Source organism: Oncorhynchus keta, chromosome 18, assembly GCF_023373465.1.
Source record: "Oncorhynchus keta strain PuntledgeMale-10-30-2019 chromosome 18, Oket_V2, whole genome shotgun sequence".
NCBI lineage: Eukaryota > Metazoa > Chordata > Actinopteri > Salmoniformes > Salmonidae > Oncorhynchus > Oncorhynchus keta.
The window spans coordinates 29,321,992-29,339,491 of record NC_068438.1 but is presented as its reverse complement, the minus strand read 5'-3'; the positions used below and the strand labels follow the sequence as shown (position 1 = coordinate 29,339,491).

The window sequence follows — 17,500 nt, the reverse complement described above, 5'->3', positions numbered from 1 at the left end:
CTCCAACCCTGTTCCTGGAGAGCCACCCTCCTGTAGGTTTTCTCTTCAACCCTGTTCCTGGAGAGCTACCCTCTTGTAGGTTTTCACTCCAACCCTGTTCCTGGAGAGCTACCCTCCTGTAGGTTTTCACTCCAACCCTGTTCCTGGAGAGCTACCCTCTTGTAGGTTTTCACTCCAACCCTGTTCCTGGAGAGCTACCCTCTTGTAGGTTTTCTCTTCAACCCTGTTCCTGAAGAGCTACCCTCTTGTAGGTTTTCACTCCAACCCTGTTCCTGGAGAGCTACCCTCTTGTAGGTTTTCACTCCAACCCTGTTCCTGGAGAGCTACCCTCCTGTAGGTTTTCACTCCAACCCTGTTCCTGGAGAGCTACCATCCTGTAGGTTTTCACTCCAACCCTGTTCCTGAAGAGCTACCCTCTTGTAGGTTTTCACTCCAACCCTGTTCCTGAAGAGCTACCCTCTTGTAGGTTTTCACTCCAACCCTGTTCCTGGAGAGCTACCCTCCTGTAGGTTTTCACTCCAACCCTGTTCCTGGAGAGCTACCCTCTTGTAGGTTTTCACTCCAACCCTGTTCCTGGAGAGCTACCCTCTTGTAGGTTTTCACTCCAACCCTGTTCCTGGAGAGCTACCCTCCTGTAGGTTTTCACTCCAACCCTGTTCCTGAAGAGCTACCCTCTTGTAGGTTTCTCTTCAACCCTGTTCCTGGAGTTCTACCCTCCTGTAGGTTTTCACTCTAACCCTGTTCCTGGAGAGCTACCCTCTTGTAGGTTTTCACTCTAACCCTGTTCCTGGAGAGCCACCCTACTGTAGGTTTTCTCTTCAACCCTGTTCCTGGAGATCTACCCTCCTGTAGGTTTTCACTCTAACCCCAATTAAAACTAATCTGATTCAATTTATGATCCAGCTAATTATTACAATCAGGTGTGCTAAATTAGAGTTGGAGGAACAGGGTTGGAGAACCCTGTCCTAAAACATGTCTGTTGACAGGGCATTGACACTGCCACCGGTAGAGCAACTTGACACAACTCTGCCAAACCAACCAGGCTGAGTTAGAACAGAAGCTAGAGGTTTGTGGTGGTGAAGTTGGAGAATGAATGATGTTGATGAAGATGAACTATAGTAGGAGACAAGCCCTCCTCTCCTCTCATCCCCCCCAACAGATGAAATCATGTGATATCCATACCTTATTATTCAGCAATCTTGAGGTCTGCCAGATGAAATCATAAATTCATAATTTAACATTACTTCAATTTTCCTCTTCATTTACTTCTGTAATCCATAGCTCTGCTTGGATGAATTTGGGGGCTGGGAGAATGGGGGTTTGGGGGGGTGGGTGGGGTGTTTGGGGCAGTGGGTGTGGTAATGAGACTGTCTGAATATCAATAGAATATTTAACGCAAGCCCCTATGAGGATGCTTCATCAAGCCAAATTACGGGCAGGGCGACCTATCCTGCAGCTTCCATTAGCCGTCATTCGGATTCAGCACCCAGCATCAAACGATTTATTTGCTTCAGTTACTTTGAGCAGACGATCAATCTAACAGTAATTATCTCTTGTCACTAACGCTGGGCTGAAGCTCTGAGAAGATAGGGAGAAGGGAGCTGGAAGGGAGGGGGTAGAGCAGGGTGGGGGAGCCTTCACAAAATCCTTGTTTCCTGTCTTTTCCATGTCAAATCTACAGAAAATGGGGGAACATGCTTTGTGAACTGCTGCGAGGGAGGGGGTTGGGGGTGACGGAAGAGTCCCAGCATTCCCTTGAAAGAGCTCTAGTCTAGCAGATGTTTATAAGTGGCAGCGAACTTGTAGGAGCCATTTGACTGTATTTCCCTTTGCCTTCTTAATCCTTCATAGTGATTTGGGGAGCATGTCCTTTTAGTTACATTCCTTTACATAGTAAGTGGCTGACAGTCTCAATGTCAGGCAGAAATCACTAGCACATCAGAATCAGAATTAGGATTAGTATCAGAATTGGTGTTGGTATCAGACAGTGTGAGAGGACATGTCAGAGTTGGAGGGAGACACAGTTAGTCAGTTTCAGTTCTGCCAGAGCATTAGAAACCATGCTAATGTCAAAGTCTTGGAAACGGTCACTTTGGAAATGTTAGTGGGCTACATTTGCTAATTGCCATATTGTGTTTTGTGGTCCTTCTGTAGCTCAGTTGGTAGAGCATGGCGCTTGTAACGCCAGGGTAGTGGGTTCGATTCCCGGGACCACCCATACGTAGAATGTATGCACCCATACGTAGAATGTATGCAAGTCGCTTTGGATAAAAGCGTCTGCTAAATGGCATATATTATTATTATTATTATTATATTAATATTACCGTAGGGCCCCATTCTATCAGAAAATATGTCTTACACCAATCCAAGTGTACTCACTCAGCATGCCCATCCCCAGCATGAAGGCATCCATGGTGTAGGGCAGGCCCCTGGCCCTGCCTCGCGTACCTGGAGGGAACATCACCTCCTTGGGCTGAGCCTTCTTGCATTCTACCTGTAGACAGTACACAACCAGATGCACATCAATGACAAGGACTCTCACAGTACACAGGATGAGCATAGACAATACATTTAGTTGAAGTCAGAAGTTTACATACATTCAGATTGGAGACATTCAAATTCGTTTTTCAACCTTACCACAAATTTCCTGTGAACAAACTATAGTTTTGGCAAGTCGGTTAGGACATCTACTTTGTGCATGACACAAGTAATGTTTCCAACAATTGTTTACAGACAGATTATTTAACTTATAATTCACTGTGTTACAATTCCAGTGGGTCAGAAGTTTACATACACTAAGTTGACTGTGCCTTTAAACAGCTTGGAAAATTCCATAAAATTATGTCATGGATTTAGAAGCTTCTGATACGCAAGTATAAACACCATGGGACCACGCAGCTGTCATACCGCTCAGGGAGGAGCCGAAGATCACTATCCCAACCTTGAAGCACGGGGGTGGTAGCATCATATTGTGGGGGTGCTTTGCTGCAGGAGGGACTGGTGCATGTCACAAAATAGATGGCATCATGAGGACGGAAAATGATATATTGAAGCAAAATCTCAAGACATCAGTCAGGAAGTTAAAGCTTGGTCGCAAATGGGTCTTCCAAATGGACAATGACCCCAAGTATACTTCCAAAGTTGTGGTAAAATGGCTTAGGGACAACAAAGTCAAGGTATTGGAGTGGCCATCACAAAGCCCTGACCGCAATCCTATAGAACATTTGTGGGCAGAACTGAAAGAGCATGTGCGAGCAAGGAGGCCTACAAACCTGACTCAGTTACACCAGCTCTGTCAGGAGGAATGGGCCAAAAATCACCCAACTTATTGTGGGAAGCTTGTGGAAGGCTACCCGAAACGTTTGACCCAAATGAAACAATTTAAAGGCAATGGAACCAAATACTAATTGAGTGTATGTAAACTTCTGACCCACTGGGAATGTGATGAAAGAAATAAAAGCTGAAATAAATCATTCTCTCTAAGATTATTCTGACATTTCACATTCTTAAAATAAAGTGATGATCCTAACTGACCTAAGACAGGGAATTTTTACTAGGATTAAATGTCAGGAATTGTGAAAAACTGAGTTTAAATGTATTTGGCTAAGGTGTATGTAAACTTTCGAATTTAACTGCAGATCGACATTGAATACATTCAAGGAATATGGCATGTGTCAGAGATTTCAGGACAGACAACAAGACACATAAGTCATACGCGAAAAATCGTCTTCCTGTACTTGAGATGAACATACAGCAAGCACTGTAAAATACATAGGCACTGAAAATCATGAAAGGAATATGGTGTTGACCCCATCTCACACAGGGCTTTCAGAGTAGGGCCATCTTGTGGAGCACCTAAGGCCATCTAACCTCACATCTTTAATTTTGGGCGAAATGAAGAACAGAGGTGGGGTCCTATCGTTTCCTCCCCACATGTTGTTTTATATCTGTTTGTTTGCTGAAGTGAGCAGGGCTGCTCCGTCTCCAGGTAAAGATTGACAAATGTTCTCATCTCTCTCCATCTCCTGTCTCCATGCTTTGTCTATCTCTGTCTCCCGTTTTCTCTCTCTCTCATCTGGTTCTCATCACACAACCGCTTCCACCCCAGGGCACTATTACACCCCCAACACACACACCTCAACCGCCTGTGTTTCCATTCATATTTGCATCCCCCATCTCCACACACACCGCTGTGCTGATTGACATTCCATCCTCCTAACATAACGCTTATTACTTTTATGCCAGGGTTATCAAAAGCATCCCAGAACACACCAATGCCATTGTGTTATTAAGGTCAATTGATTTGTTTCAATGGCTATGCCAGTATCGTCATTAGCCTTCAATCAATACATTGTAAACACACCAAAACAAGTCAGAGCAGACAGAAGCCATGCTAGAGGCCATGTTAACCTTCATCCTCTTTAATTAAACACATTGTTCCTAAAACAGAGGGGATGTGACTGTCTACAATTATATCAGGCTGGTGAAGAGGTGCGGGCGTAGTGGGTGAAGGGAGCGGTGGTGGGTCTCTGCCCGCTGCTGGCTAATGGCTGTGGAGAGCCAGTCGTGATCAGGGTGGGTGTCATCAGCACCAGTGGAGCGGTGGGGCCAGGGCCCGTTAGTTAAGAGGCCTGACGAGCACTACCCTGTTATTACTTAACTAATTACATGGATGGCTCAGGTTTTAACGAGTGCTGATGAGGTCCTTCAGATTTTAATGAAAATATGAAGGGGGGTTAATGGTGTGGGGGAGTAAGGGGGTGGAGATAGGAGGTCATGGTCGGTCACGAGTCATGACGGCAGTCAAATTCTGATATGCTGATGGGCATTAGTAGCCTACCAAACCTGCTAACCGCCTGGTACTCAGCACTCGATTGTCCCTCTAATCATGCTGACATCATTGCAAATGTAATCGCAAATCTAATCAAACACTTCATGAGAGCCCATGAGATCATGTTACGTACCATTTCTATAGGCCATGCAATTGAGTGAGAATGGCCTCTATTAAAAAGAGGAGGATCCCATTAGCTATAGGCTAGGCCTACTATATTTATTTCTCAACTTTGCTAATATTGAGGACATTGCTTCTCTTTACAACAGGAGTATAGCATACCAGGCTGGCATGAAAATAAACCACGGGGAAAAGCGTCCTCCATTCACTATTTAAGTGCATAGAAGACATATGTTTCCCACTGCCTCTGTTTCCAGACAGATGCATGATAATGGTCCATTCTAAATCAAAATACATTTCACGCATATATTATTTAATGTATGTAAAGACAAGATTAAATCAAGAATAGTCTGATGGGTGACAACAAGAGTTGCACATTTTGGGGAATATGGAAACTTTCCGTGGGAATTAACGGGAATATATAGGAATTAACTGAAATATACGCAAATTAATATTAATACCATTTAAATGTAGATGTTTTTGCATTGGATATATTTACCATATCACATGGAGACAGAAACAGAAACCTTTTACCTTATCATAAGTAGATATAATTGCAAATGATGAAATCCTTCCAATAGAAATGTAAAAAAAACTATTTAGTAGCGAATTGAACTTTAATTAAATGAGTTGACTCTTCACATGAGATGATTTTACTGAACAACAAAAGAAAGGGAATATTGAATGATCCATCGCATCTCCTCAAAAACGATTTGAACATACTGTATATACCAACATTTGTATCACAACTAAAGTTACATTAATAACTCTACATTAAGTATATAGGAATACCTGTTTCTTTGTTAACTGCTAAACACAGAGCAGCTGCATGTGCTCACTCTCTTATCGTTTGGAGAAAATATCCTTTCTGCTTCATTCAGCTTTGTTCAAATGTATTCTTCATACAATAAAACAATATAAAATAATGCCACGGAATTCTAAGCAAATCTTGTCTGCTAAATGAACTAGTGTAGCCCACAGCCATATGACATATCCAGATCAGGACCTGATATAAGGACAACTCAGAGTATGCTATTCTATTCTTCTGAAATAGACTACATTCTCTTCATATCATGTTTCTTTAGACCTATCTAAAATAATAATGGATTTATTCCATTTGTTTAAATGTAATGTTCAAAAGGTCTGCATCAGTGGATGGTAGGCTATGCGTGGAAGCCAGGAGATGCTAAATGTGTTTATGTTAATTACCGGTCAATTACCGTGAGACCGGCAGTTATTTGCTTGATAATCACCGGCCGATGAAATTTCCTGACTGCCACAGCCCTAGATGGAGGGCTGGCTGACGCTCTTATCATGGCAGTGCAGTGGAGAGGAATAGTGTTTGACAGTGTGTGTGATTCTCTGGTGTTTGAGTCTCTGTGGTTTACTAAGTTTACCTCTCCCATTTGTCTGCTAACTTTAGACAAATGTCCAGTAGTCATCATGAAATAAAAGAATCAATCGCAGAGATGACACACAGAAGCAGGTCGAAAGATTTGTCCAAACTAGATCCCTTTCCAGACGTTTTCAGCACAATCAAGAACATTCTTCTTGTGCTGTTAGAGCCTACTCTTGAATTCCTCCAATCAAAATCCATCCATCCCAAAAATATTTTAAGAGTAAAAAATATATAACTCCATTGGTAATTAATTCCAACGTCATTTATACAAGCATCCATTTACCTAATCTATTCATAATGACTAGTGAGAGTGTGACATTATTGTGAGTAGAGCATCTCTGTACACACACACCTCTGTCAGAGTGGTTTGATTGACAGGTCCCCCCATGACCAGAGAGCAGGGAGCTGTGAAGGGCAGGGAGCTGTGAAGGGCAGGGAGCTGTGAAGGGCAGGGAGCTGTGAAGGGCAGGGAGCTGTGAAGGGCAGGGAGCTGTGAAGGGCAGGGAGCTGTGAAGGGCAGGGAGCTGTGAAGGGCAGGGAGCTGTGAGGGGCAGGGAGCTGTGGAGGGCAGGGAGCTGTGAAGGGCAGGGAGCTGTGAGGGGCAGGGAGCTGTGAAGGGCAGGGAGCTGTGAAGGGCAGGGAGCTGTGAAGGGCAGGGAGCTGTGAAGGGCAGGGAGCTGTGAAGGGCAGGGAGCTGTGAAGGGCAGGGCTGTGAAGGAGCTGTGAAGGGCAGGGAGCTGTGAAGGGCAGGGAGCTGTGAAGGGCAGGGAGCTGTGGGGGCAGGGAGCTGTGAAGGGCAGGGAACTGTGGGGGCAGGGAGCTGTGGGGGGCAGGGAGCTGTGGGGGGGAGCAGGGAGCTGTGAAGGGCAGGGAGCTGTGAAGGGCAGGGAGCTGTGGGGGCAGGGAGCTGTGAAGGGCAGGGAGCTGTGGGGGCAGGGAGCTGTGAAGGGCAGGGAGCTGTGAAGGGCAGGGCTGTGAGCTGTGAAGGGCAGGGAGCTGTGAAGGGCAGGGAGCTGTGAAGGGCAGGGAGCTGTGAAGGGCAGGGAGCTGTGGGGGCAGGGAGCTGTGAAGGGCAGGGAGCTGTGAAGGGCAGGGAGCTGTGAAGGGCAGGGAGCTGTGAAGGGCAGGGAGCTGTGAAGGGCAGGGAGCTGTGAAGGGCAGGGAGCTGTGAAGGGCAGGGAGCTGTGAAGGGCAGGGAGCTGTGAAGGGCAGGGCTGTGAGCTGTGGGGGCAGGGAGCTGTGAAGGGCAGGGAGCTGTGGGGGCAGGGAGCTGTGGGGGGGAGCAGGGAGCTGTGGGGGGCAGGGAGCTGTGAAGGGCAGGGAGCTGTGAAGGGCAGGGAGCTGTGGGGGGCAGGGAGCTGTGAAGGGCAGGGAGCTGTGGGGGGCAGGGAGCTGTGAAGGGCAGGGAGCTGTGAAGGGCAGGGAGCTGTGAAGGGCAGGGAGCTGTGAAGGGCAGGGAGCTGTGAAGGGCAGGGAGCTGTGAAGGGCAGGGAGCTGTGAAGGGCAGGGAGCTGTGAAGGGCAGGGAGCTGTGGGGGCAGGGAGCTGTGGGGGCAGGGAGCTGTGGGGGGCAGGGAGCTGTGGGGGGCAGGGAGCTGTGAAGGGCAGGGAGCTGTGAAGGGCAGGGAGCTGTGAAGGGCAGGGAGCTGTGAAGGGGGCAGGGAGCTGTGGGGGCAGGGAGCTGTGGGGGGCAGGGAGCTGTGAAGGGCAGGGAGCTGTGAAGGGCAGGCTGTGAAGGGCAGCTGTGGGGGCAGGGAGCTGTGAAGGGCAGGGAGCTGTGGGGGGCAGGGAGCTGTGAAGGGCAGGGAGCTGTGAAGGGCAGGGAGCTGTGAAGGGCAGGGAGCTGTGAAGGGCAGGGAGCTGTGAAGGGCAGGGAGCTGTGAAGGGCAGGGAGCTGTGAAGGGCAGGGAGCTGTGAAGGGCAGGGAGCTGTGAAGGGCAGGGAGCTGTGAAGGGCAGGGAGCTGTGAAGGGCAGGGAGCTGTGGGGGGCAGGGAGCTGTGAAGGGCAGGGAGCTGTGAAGGGCAGGGAGCTGTGAAGGGCAGGGAGCTGTGAAGGGCAGGGAGCTGTGAAGGGCAGGGAGCTGTGAAGGGCAGGGAGCTGTGAAGGGCAGGGAGCTGTGGGGGCAGGGAGCTGTGAAGGGCAGGGAGCTGTGAAGGGCAGGGAGCTGTGAAGGGCAGGGAGCTGTGAAGGGCAGGGAGCTGTGAAGGGCAGGGAGCTGTGAAGGGCAGGGAGCTGTGAAGGGCAGGGAGCTGTGAAGGGCAGGGAGCTGTGGGGGGACCTGCCACCTGCCAGTCTCCTTCTGGGGGGTAATTAGAGGACACCCTACTCCTCCTCCACTCCTCATGAGTTTTTACGCATGAAAGTTTTTAATGTTAACAAGCTCTTTTAACACCAACAACCTCCCTGTTGTGACAACGTGAAAGTGCAGCCTCAGGATGATGTGATAGACTACAGTTAAGAAAACAACCCCTACTAAAGAACAATTACTGAATAGCAATCATGTTTTACTGTTGGTAAGTGCCACTTGCCCACATAGATGCCCAAAATATGTAGACAATAATCCAGCTCATAATAGTCAGGATCACAGACTCCTTCATATCTACTATGTCAAAGCATAACTTTGTAAAAGTGACAGAGGTGGAAAGTGGTCATCAGCACTTTCTTTCTTTTAGAATGATCCAGACCAGAAAGAACACTGTCACTTTCCCTGACTGCCATAAGATGTGGAACCAACCTTCTTTAGAGACACATTTTGTTCCCTCGAGCACATTTAAGAGCAGACAGACAGACAGACAGACAGACAGACAGACAGACAGACAGACAGGAGAGAGAAGTTGCCTCATTCACAAAAGTGATTCATTCTCACGTCTCTTCTTCCTGTCTTCCTCCTCAGAACTGCAGTGCTGCAGAGTGCAGTGCCTGGCTGGCAGAGTGACTCATCCCTCAATACAACAGTGCAGTCCCTCCAGGCAGGAGAACGAAAGGCACTTTCCCCTAAACCCAAAACCAGCACATCAATATAACAGAGGCAAACATGACAATAGAAAAGGAGGGCTCTAGTCTGTTGAGAAGAGGTTATCAGAGTGGTCACATCAGATGGCCTGTATTATTATCTGAGCACGGCAATAAAAGGAAATGTACAGTAAACCACTAATTTTGTGTACATACTACATGTAAGCAGTGAAATGCCTGTTTTACCGCAGAGATCTCAGCCCTTTCTCTGTCTCTTTATGCCAATACCTAACAGCACAGCCCTGCCATTAAGACCACTCACACCTGCCCCCAACCATCTCCCCACCATGGGAAAAGGTCACTAACAAACTGTTCCATCACATTTGTGGAGGGAGGGAGAGAGAGTTGAGGAAGAAAGAGAAATCAGCTTGGTTGCTCGACAGCAGAACCCTGAACTTAACACAGATAATTCATTTCAAATTGAATTAGATTACATGGGAGACATGAGGTGCCCCTGTACATTATTGATACAACTTACAGCTATTTTGCCCGACACACAAATCTATATCTGCAGAGAAAAAAACACAGAAATTCTGTCAGAGGCTATTTATGCTTCCAAAACAGAACATTGATTTTCACTGTGGCGTTTGCGAGAGGAAGGCGCTCTAAAGCAAATAAAAAATATTATATGTGTGTGTACCTGCATTGCATGTGTGTGTGTTGTTGGGCTCTTCATCAGGCAGTGTCCTGGCTATAGATTACAGTGGGGTCTCTCAGGGTGAAGCAAGTGGAGGGAGCCCCAGCCTCATCTCTCCTCTCCACTGCTTTTTCCCTTCATGTGTTACATCAACTACAGTTAGGAGACCATAAACCCTGTCAGCTTTACCATGCCATTTCCACTGGTGTTATGTTATAAACCCTGTCAGCTTTACCATGCCATTTCCACTGGTGTTATGTTATAAACCCTGTTAGGTTTACCATGCCATTTCCACTGGTGTTATGTTATAAACCCTGTTAGCTTTACCATGCCATTTCCACTGGTGTTATGTTATAAACCCTGTCAGCTTTACCATGCCATTTCCACTGGTGTTATGTTATAAACCCTGTCAGCTTTACCATGCCATTTCCACTGGTGTTATGTTATAAACCCTGTTAGCTTTACCATGCCATTTCCACTGGTGTTATGTTATAAACCCTGTCAGCTTTACCATGCCATTTCCACTGGTGTTATGTTATAAACCCTGTTAGCTTTACCATGCCATTTCCACTGGTGTTATGTTATAAACCCTGTTAGCTTTACCATGCCATTTCCACTGGTGTTATGTTATAAACCCTGTCAGCTTTACCATGCCATTTCCACTGGTGTTATGTTATAAACCCTGTCAGCATTACCATGCCATTTCCACTGGTGTTATGTTATAAACCCTGTCAGCTTTACCATGTCATTTCCACTGGTGTTATGTTATAAACCCTGTCAGCATTACCATGCCATTTCCACTGGTGTTATGTTATAAACCCTGTCAGCATTACCATGCCATTTCCACTGGTGTTATGTTATAAACCCTGTCAGCATTACCATGCCATTTCCACTGGTGTTATGTTATAAACCCTGTTAGCTTTACCATGCCATTTCCACTGGTGTTATGTTATAAACCCTGTCAGCTTTACCATGCCATTTCCACTGGTGTTATGTTATAAACCCTGTCAGCTTTACCATGCCATTTCCACTGGTGTTATGTTATAAACCCTGTTAGCTTTACCATGCCATTTCCACTGGTGTCATGTTATAAACCCTGTTAGCTTTACCATGCCATTTCCACTGGTGTTATGTTATAAACCCTGTCAGCTTTACCATGCCATTTCCACTGGTGTTATGTTATAAACCCTGTCAGCATTACCATGCCATTTCCACTGGTGTTATGTTATAAACCCTGTCAGCTTTACCATACCATTTCCACTGGTGTTATGTTATAAACCCTGTCAGCTTTACCATGCCATTTCCACTGGTGTTATGTTATAAACCCTGTCAGCTTTACCATACCATTTCCACTGGTGTTATGTTATAAACCCTGTCAGCTTTACCATGCCATTTCCACTGGTGTTATGTTATAAACCCTGTCAGCTTTACCATGCCATTTCCACTGGTGTTATGTTATAAACCCTGTTAGCTTTACCATGCCATTTCCACTGGTGTTATGTTATAAACCCTGTCAGCTTTACCATGCCATTTCCACTGGTGTTATGTTATAAACCCTGTCAGCTTTACCATGCCATTTCCACTGGTGTTATGCCATAAACCCTGTTAGCTTTACCATGCCATTTCCACTGGTGTTATGTTATAAACCCTGTCAGCTTTACCATGCCATTTCCACTGGTGTTATGTTATAAACCCTGTCAGCTTTACCATACCATTTCCACTGGTGTTATGTTATAAACCCTGTTAGCTTTACCATGCCATTTCCACTGGTGTTATGTTATAAACCCTGTCAGCTTTACCATGCCATTTCCACTGGTGTTATGTTATAAACCCTGTCAGCTTTACCATGCCATTTCCACTGGTGTTATGTTATAAACCCTGTTAGCTTTACCATGCCATTTCCACTGGTGTTATGTTATAAACCCTGTTAGCTTTACCATGCCATTTCCACTGGTGTTATGTTATAAACCCTGTCAGCTTTACCATGCCATTTCCACTGGTGTTATGTTATAAACCCTGTTAGCTTTACCATGCCATTTCCACTGGTGTTATGTTATAAACCCTGTCAGCTTTACCATGCCATTTCCACTGGTGTTATGTTATAAACCCTGTCAGCTTTACCATGCCATTTCCACTGGTGTTATGCCATAAACCCTGTTAGCTTTACCATGCCATTTCCACTGGTGTTATGTTATAAACCCTGTTAGCTTTACCATGCCATTTCCACTGGTGTTATGTTATAAACCCTGTCAGCTTTACCATGCCATTTCCACTGGTGTTATGTTATAAACCCTGTCAGCTTTACCATGCCATTTCCACTGGTGTTATGTTATAAACCCTGTTAGCTTTACCATACCATTTCCACTGGTGTTATGTTATAAACCCTGTTAGCTTTACCATACCATTTCCACTGGTGTTATGCCATAAACCCTGTTAGCTTTACCATGCCATTTCCACTGGTGTTATGTTATAAACCCTGTCAGCTTTACCATACCATTTCCACTGGTGTTATGTTATAAACCCTGTTAGCTTTACCATACCATTTCCACTGGTGTTATGCCATAAACCCTGTTAGCTTTACCATACCATTTCCACTGGTGTTATGCCATAAACCCTGTTAGCTTTACCATGCCATTTCCACTGGTGTTATGTTATAAACCCTGTCAGCTTTACCATGCCATTTCCACTGGTGTTATGCCATAAACCCTGTTAGCTTTACCATGCCATTTCCACTGGTGTTATGTTATAAACCCTGTCAGCTTTACCATGCCATTTCCACTGGTGTTATGTTATAAACCCTGTCAGCTTTACCATGCCATTTCCACTGGTGTTATGTTATAAACCCTGTCAGCTTTACCATGCCATTTCCACTGGTGTTATGTTATAAACCCTGTCAGCTTTACCATACCATTTCCACTGGTGTTATGTTATAAACCCTGTCAGCTTTACCATGCCATTTCCACTGGTGTTATGTTATAAACCCTGTCAGCTTTACCATGCCATTTCCACTGGTGTTATGTTATAAACCCTGTCAGCTTTACCATGCCATTTCCACTGGTGTTATGTTATAAACCCTGTCAGCTTTACCATGCCATTTCCACTGGTGTTATGTTATAAACCCTGTCAGCTTTACCATGCCATTTCCACTGGTGTTATGTTATAAACCCTGTCAGCTTTACCATACCATTTCCACTGGTGTTATGTTATAAACCCTGTCAGCTTTACCATGCCATTTCCACTGGTGTTATGTTATAAACCCTGTCAGCTTTACCATGCCATTTCCACTGGTGTTATGTTATAAACCCTGTTAGCTTTACCATACCATTTCCACTGGTGTTATGTTATAAACCCTGTTAGCTTTACCATGCCATTTCCACTGGTGTTATGTTATAAACCCTGTCAGCTTTACCATGCCATTTCCATAAAACCTGGTGTTATGTTATAAACCCTGTTAGCTTTACCATGCCATTTCCACTGGTGTTATGTTATAAACCCTGTCAGCTTTACCATGCCATTTCCACTGGTGTTATGTTATAAACCCTGTCAGCTTTACCATGCCATTTCCACTGGTGTTATGTTATAAACCCTGTCAGCTTTACCATGCCATTTCCACTGGTGTTATGTTATAAACCCTGTCAGCTTTACCATGCCATTTCCACTGGTGTTATGTTATAAACCCTGTCAGCTTTACCATGCCATTTCCACTGGTGTTATGTTATAAACCCTGTCAGCTTTACCATGCCATTTCCACTGGTGTTATGTTATAAACCCTGTCAGCTTTACCATTTTCCACTGGTGTTATGCCATAAACCCTGTTAGCTTTACCATGTTTTCCACTGGTGTTATGTTATAAACCCTGTCAGCTTTACCATGCCATTTCCACTGGTGTTATGTTATAAACCCTGTCAGCTTTACCATGCCATTTCCACTGGTGTTATGTTATAAACCCTGTCAGCTTTACCATGCCATTTCCACTGGTGTTATGTTATAAACCCTGTCAGCTTTACCATGCCATTTCCACTGGTGTTATGTTATAAACCCTGTCAGCTTTACCATGCCATTTCCACTGGTGTTATGTTATAAACCCTGTCAGCTTTACCATGCCATTTCCACTGGTGTTATGTTATAAACCCTGTTAGCTTTACCATGCCATTTCCACTGGTGTTATGTTATAAACCCTGTTAGCTTTACCATGCCATTTCCACTGGTGTTATGTTATAAACCCTGTTAGCTTTACCATACCATTTCCACTGGTGTTATGTTATAAACCCTGTCAGCTTTACCATGCCATTTCCACTGGTGTTATGTTATAAACCCTGTCAGCTTTACCATGCCATTTCCACTGGTGTTATGTTATAAACCCTGTCAGCTTTACCATGCCATTTCCAGTGGTGTTATGCCATAAACCCTGTCAGCTTTACCATACCATTTCCACTGGTGTTATGTTATAAACCCTGTCAGCTTTACCATGCCATTTCCAGTGGTGTTATGCCATAAACCCTGTCAGCTTTACCATGCCATTTCCAGTGGTGTTATGCCATAAACCCTGTCAGCTTTACCATGCCATTTCCAGTGGTGTTATGCCATAAACCCTGTTAGCTTTACCATGCCATTTCCACTGGTGTTATGTTATAAACCCTGTCAGCTTTACCATGCCATTTCCACTGGTGTTATGCCATAAACCCTGTCAGCTTTACCATGCCATTTCCACTGGTGTTATGCCATAAACCCTGTCAGCTTTACCATGCCATTTCCACTGGTGTTATGTTATAAACCCTGTCAGCTTTACCATACCATTTCCACTGGTGTTATGCCATAAACCCTGTCAGCTTTACCATGCCATTTCCACTGGTGTTATGTTATAAACCCTGTCAGCTTTACCATGCCATTTCCACTGGTGTTATGTTATAAACCCTGTCAGCTTTACCATGCCATTTCCACTGGTGTTATGTTATAAACCCTGTCAGCTTTACCATAAACATTTCCACTGGTGTTATGTTATAAACCCTGTCAGCTTTACCATGCCATTTCCACTGGTGTTATGTTATAAACCCTGTCAGCTTTACCATGCCATTTCCACTGGTGTTATGCCATAAACCCTGTCAGCTTTACCATGCCATTTCCACTGGTGTTATGTTATAAACCCTGTTAGCTTTACCATGCCATTTCCACTGGTGTTATGTTATAAACCCTGTCAGCTTTACCATGCCATTTCCACTGGTGTTATGTTATAAACCCTGTCAGCTTTACCATGCCATTTCCACTGGTGTTATGTTATAAACCCTGTCAGCTTTACCATGCCATTTCCACTGGTGTTATGTTATAAACCCTGTTAGCTTTACCATGCCATTTCCACTGGTGTTATGTTATAAACCCTGTTAGCTTTACCATACCATTTCCACTGGTGTTATGTTATAAACCCTGTCAGCTTTACCATGCCATTTCCACTGGTGTTATGTTATAAACCCTGTCAGCTTTACCATGCCATTTCCACTGGTGTTATGTTATAAACCCTGTTAGCTTTACCATGCCATTTCCACTGGTGTTATGTTATAAACCCTGTCAGCTTTACCATGCCATTTCCACTGGTGTTATGCCATAAACCCTGTCAGCTTTACCATGCCATTTCCACTGGTGTTATGTTATAAACCCTGTTAGCTTTACCATGCCATTTCCACTGGTGTTATGTTATAAACCCTGTTAGCTTTACCATGCCATTTCCACTGGTGTTATGTTATAAACCCTGTTAGCTTTACCATGCCATTTCCACTGGTGTTATGTTATAAACCCTGTTAGCTTTACCATGCCATTTCCACTGGTGTTATGTTATAAACCCTGTCAGCTTTACCATGCCATTTCCACTGGTGTTATGTTATAAACCCTGTTAGCTTTACCATACCATTTCCACTGGTGTTATGTTATAAACCCTGTCAGCTTTACCATGCCATTTCCACTGGTGTTATGTTATAAACCCTGTTAGCTTTACCATGCCATTTCCACTGGTGTTATGTTATAAACCCTGTCAGCTTTACCATGCCATTTCCACTGGTGTTATGTTATAAACCCTGTTAGCTTTACCATGCCATTTCCACTGGTGTTATGTTATAAACCCTGTCAGCTTTACCATGCCATTTCCACTGGTGTTATGTTATAAACCCTGTCAGCTTTACCATGCCATTTCCACTGGTGTTATGTTATAAACCCTGTCAGCTTTACCATGCCATTTCCACTGGTGTTATGTTATAAACCCTGTCAGCTTTACCATACCATTTCCACTGGTGTTATGTTATAAACCCTGTCAGCTTTACCATGCCATTTCCACTGGTGTTATGCCATAAACCCTGTCAGCTTTACCATGCCATTTCCAGTGGTGTTATGCCATAAACCCTGTCAGCTTTACCATGCCATTTCCAGTGGTGTTATGCCATAAACCCTGTTAGCTTTACCATGCCATTTCCACTGGTGTTATGTTATAAACCCTGTCAGCTTTACCATGCCATTTCCACTGGTGTTATGCCATAAACCCTGTCAGCTTTACCATACCATTTCCACTGGTGTTATGCCATAAACCCTGTCAGCTTTACCATGCCATTTCCACTGGTGTTATGTTATAAACCCTGTCAGCTTTACCATGCCATTTCCACTGGTGTTATGTTATAAACCCTGTCAGCTTTACCATGCCATTTCCACTGGTGTTATGTTATAAACCCTGTCAGCTTTACCATACCATTTCCACTGGTGTTATGCCATAAACCCTGTCAGCTTTACCATGCCATTTCCACTGGTGTTATGTTATAAACCCTGTCAGCTTTACCATGCCATTTCCACTGGTGTTATGTTATAAACCCTGTCAGCTTTACCATGCCATTTCCACTGGTGTTATGTTATAAACCCTGTCAGCTTTACCATGCCATTTCCACTGGTGTTATGTTATAAACCCTGTCAGCTTTACCATGCCATTTCCACTGGTGTTATGTTATAAACCCTGTCAGCTTTACCATGCCATTTCCACTGGTGTTATGTTATAAACCCTGTCAGCTTTACCATGCCATTTCCACTGGTGTTATGTTATAAACCCTGTCAGCTTTACCATGCCATTTCCACTGGTGTTATGTTATAAACCCTGTCAGCTTTACCATGCCATTTCCACTGGTGTTATGTTATAAACCCTGTTAGCTTTACCATGCCATTTCCACTGGTGTTATGTTATAAACCCTGTTAGCTTTACCATGCCATTTCCACTGGTGTTATGTTATAAACCCTGTTAGCTTTACCATGCCATTTCCACTGGTGTTATGTTATAAACCCTGTTAGCTTTACCATGCCATTTCCACTGGTGTTATGTTATAAACCCTGTCAGCTTTACCATGCCATTTCCACTGGTGTTATGTTATAAACCCTGTTAGCTTTACCATACCATTTCCACTGGTGTTATGTTATAAACCCTGTCAGCTTTACCATGCCATTTCCACTGGTGTTATGTTATAAACCCTGTTAGCTT

At 44.7% G+C, this 17,500-nt stretch overlaps 1 protein-coding gene and 1 long non-coding RNA gene across 8 annotated transcripts in view; one reads left to right on the top strand and one right to left on the bottom strand.

The window, feature by feature from the left end:
* The window catches only part of LOC127908724 (uncharacterized), a 1,670-nt gene extending 881 nt beyond the window's left edge, over positions 1-789 (top strand). Inside the window, exons 1-3 of one of the 2 annotated variants that reach the window (XR_008068143.1) lie at positions 1-122; positions 295-380; positions 467-789. The exon at positions 1-122 is cut by the window's left edge and continues 74 nt beyond it. This is a non-coding gene — a long non-coding RNA (uncharacterized LOC127908724). Of the gene's footprint in view, positions 381-466 lie in introns of both variants that reach the window. The other variant, XR_008068144.1, reaches the window with a different exon arrangement.
* LOC118375293 (RNA-binding protein Musashi homolog 2-like) overlaps positions 1-17,500 on the bottom strand; it is a 432,377-nt gene that overhangs the window by 99,372 nt on the left and 315,505 nt on the right. For all 6 annotated transcript variants that reach the window (XM_052467847.1, XM_052467848.1, XM_052467849.1 and 3 more), the window contains exon 9: positions 2,380-2,494. In XM_052467847.1, the coding sequence (XP_052323807.1) occupies positions 2,380-2,494 (115 nt within the window). The remainder of the gene's footprint in view (positions 1-2,379; positions 2,495-17,500) is intronic.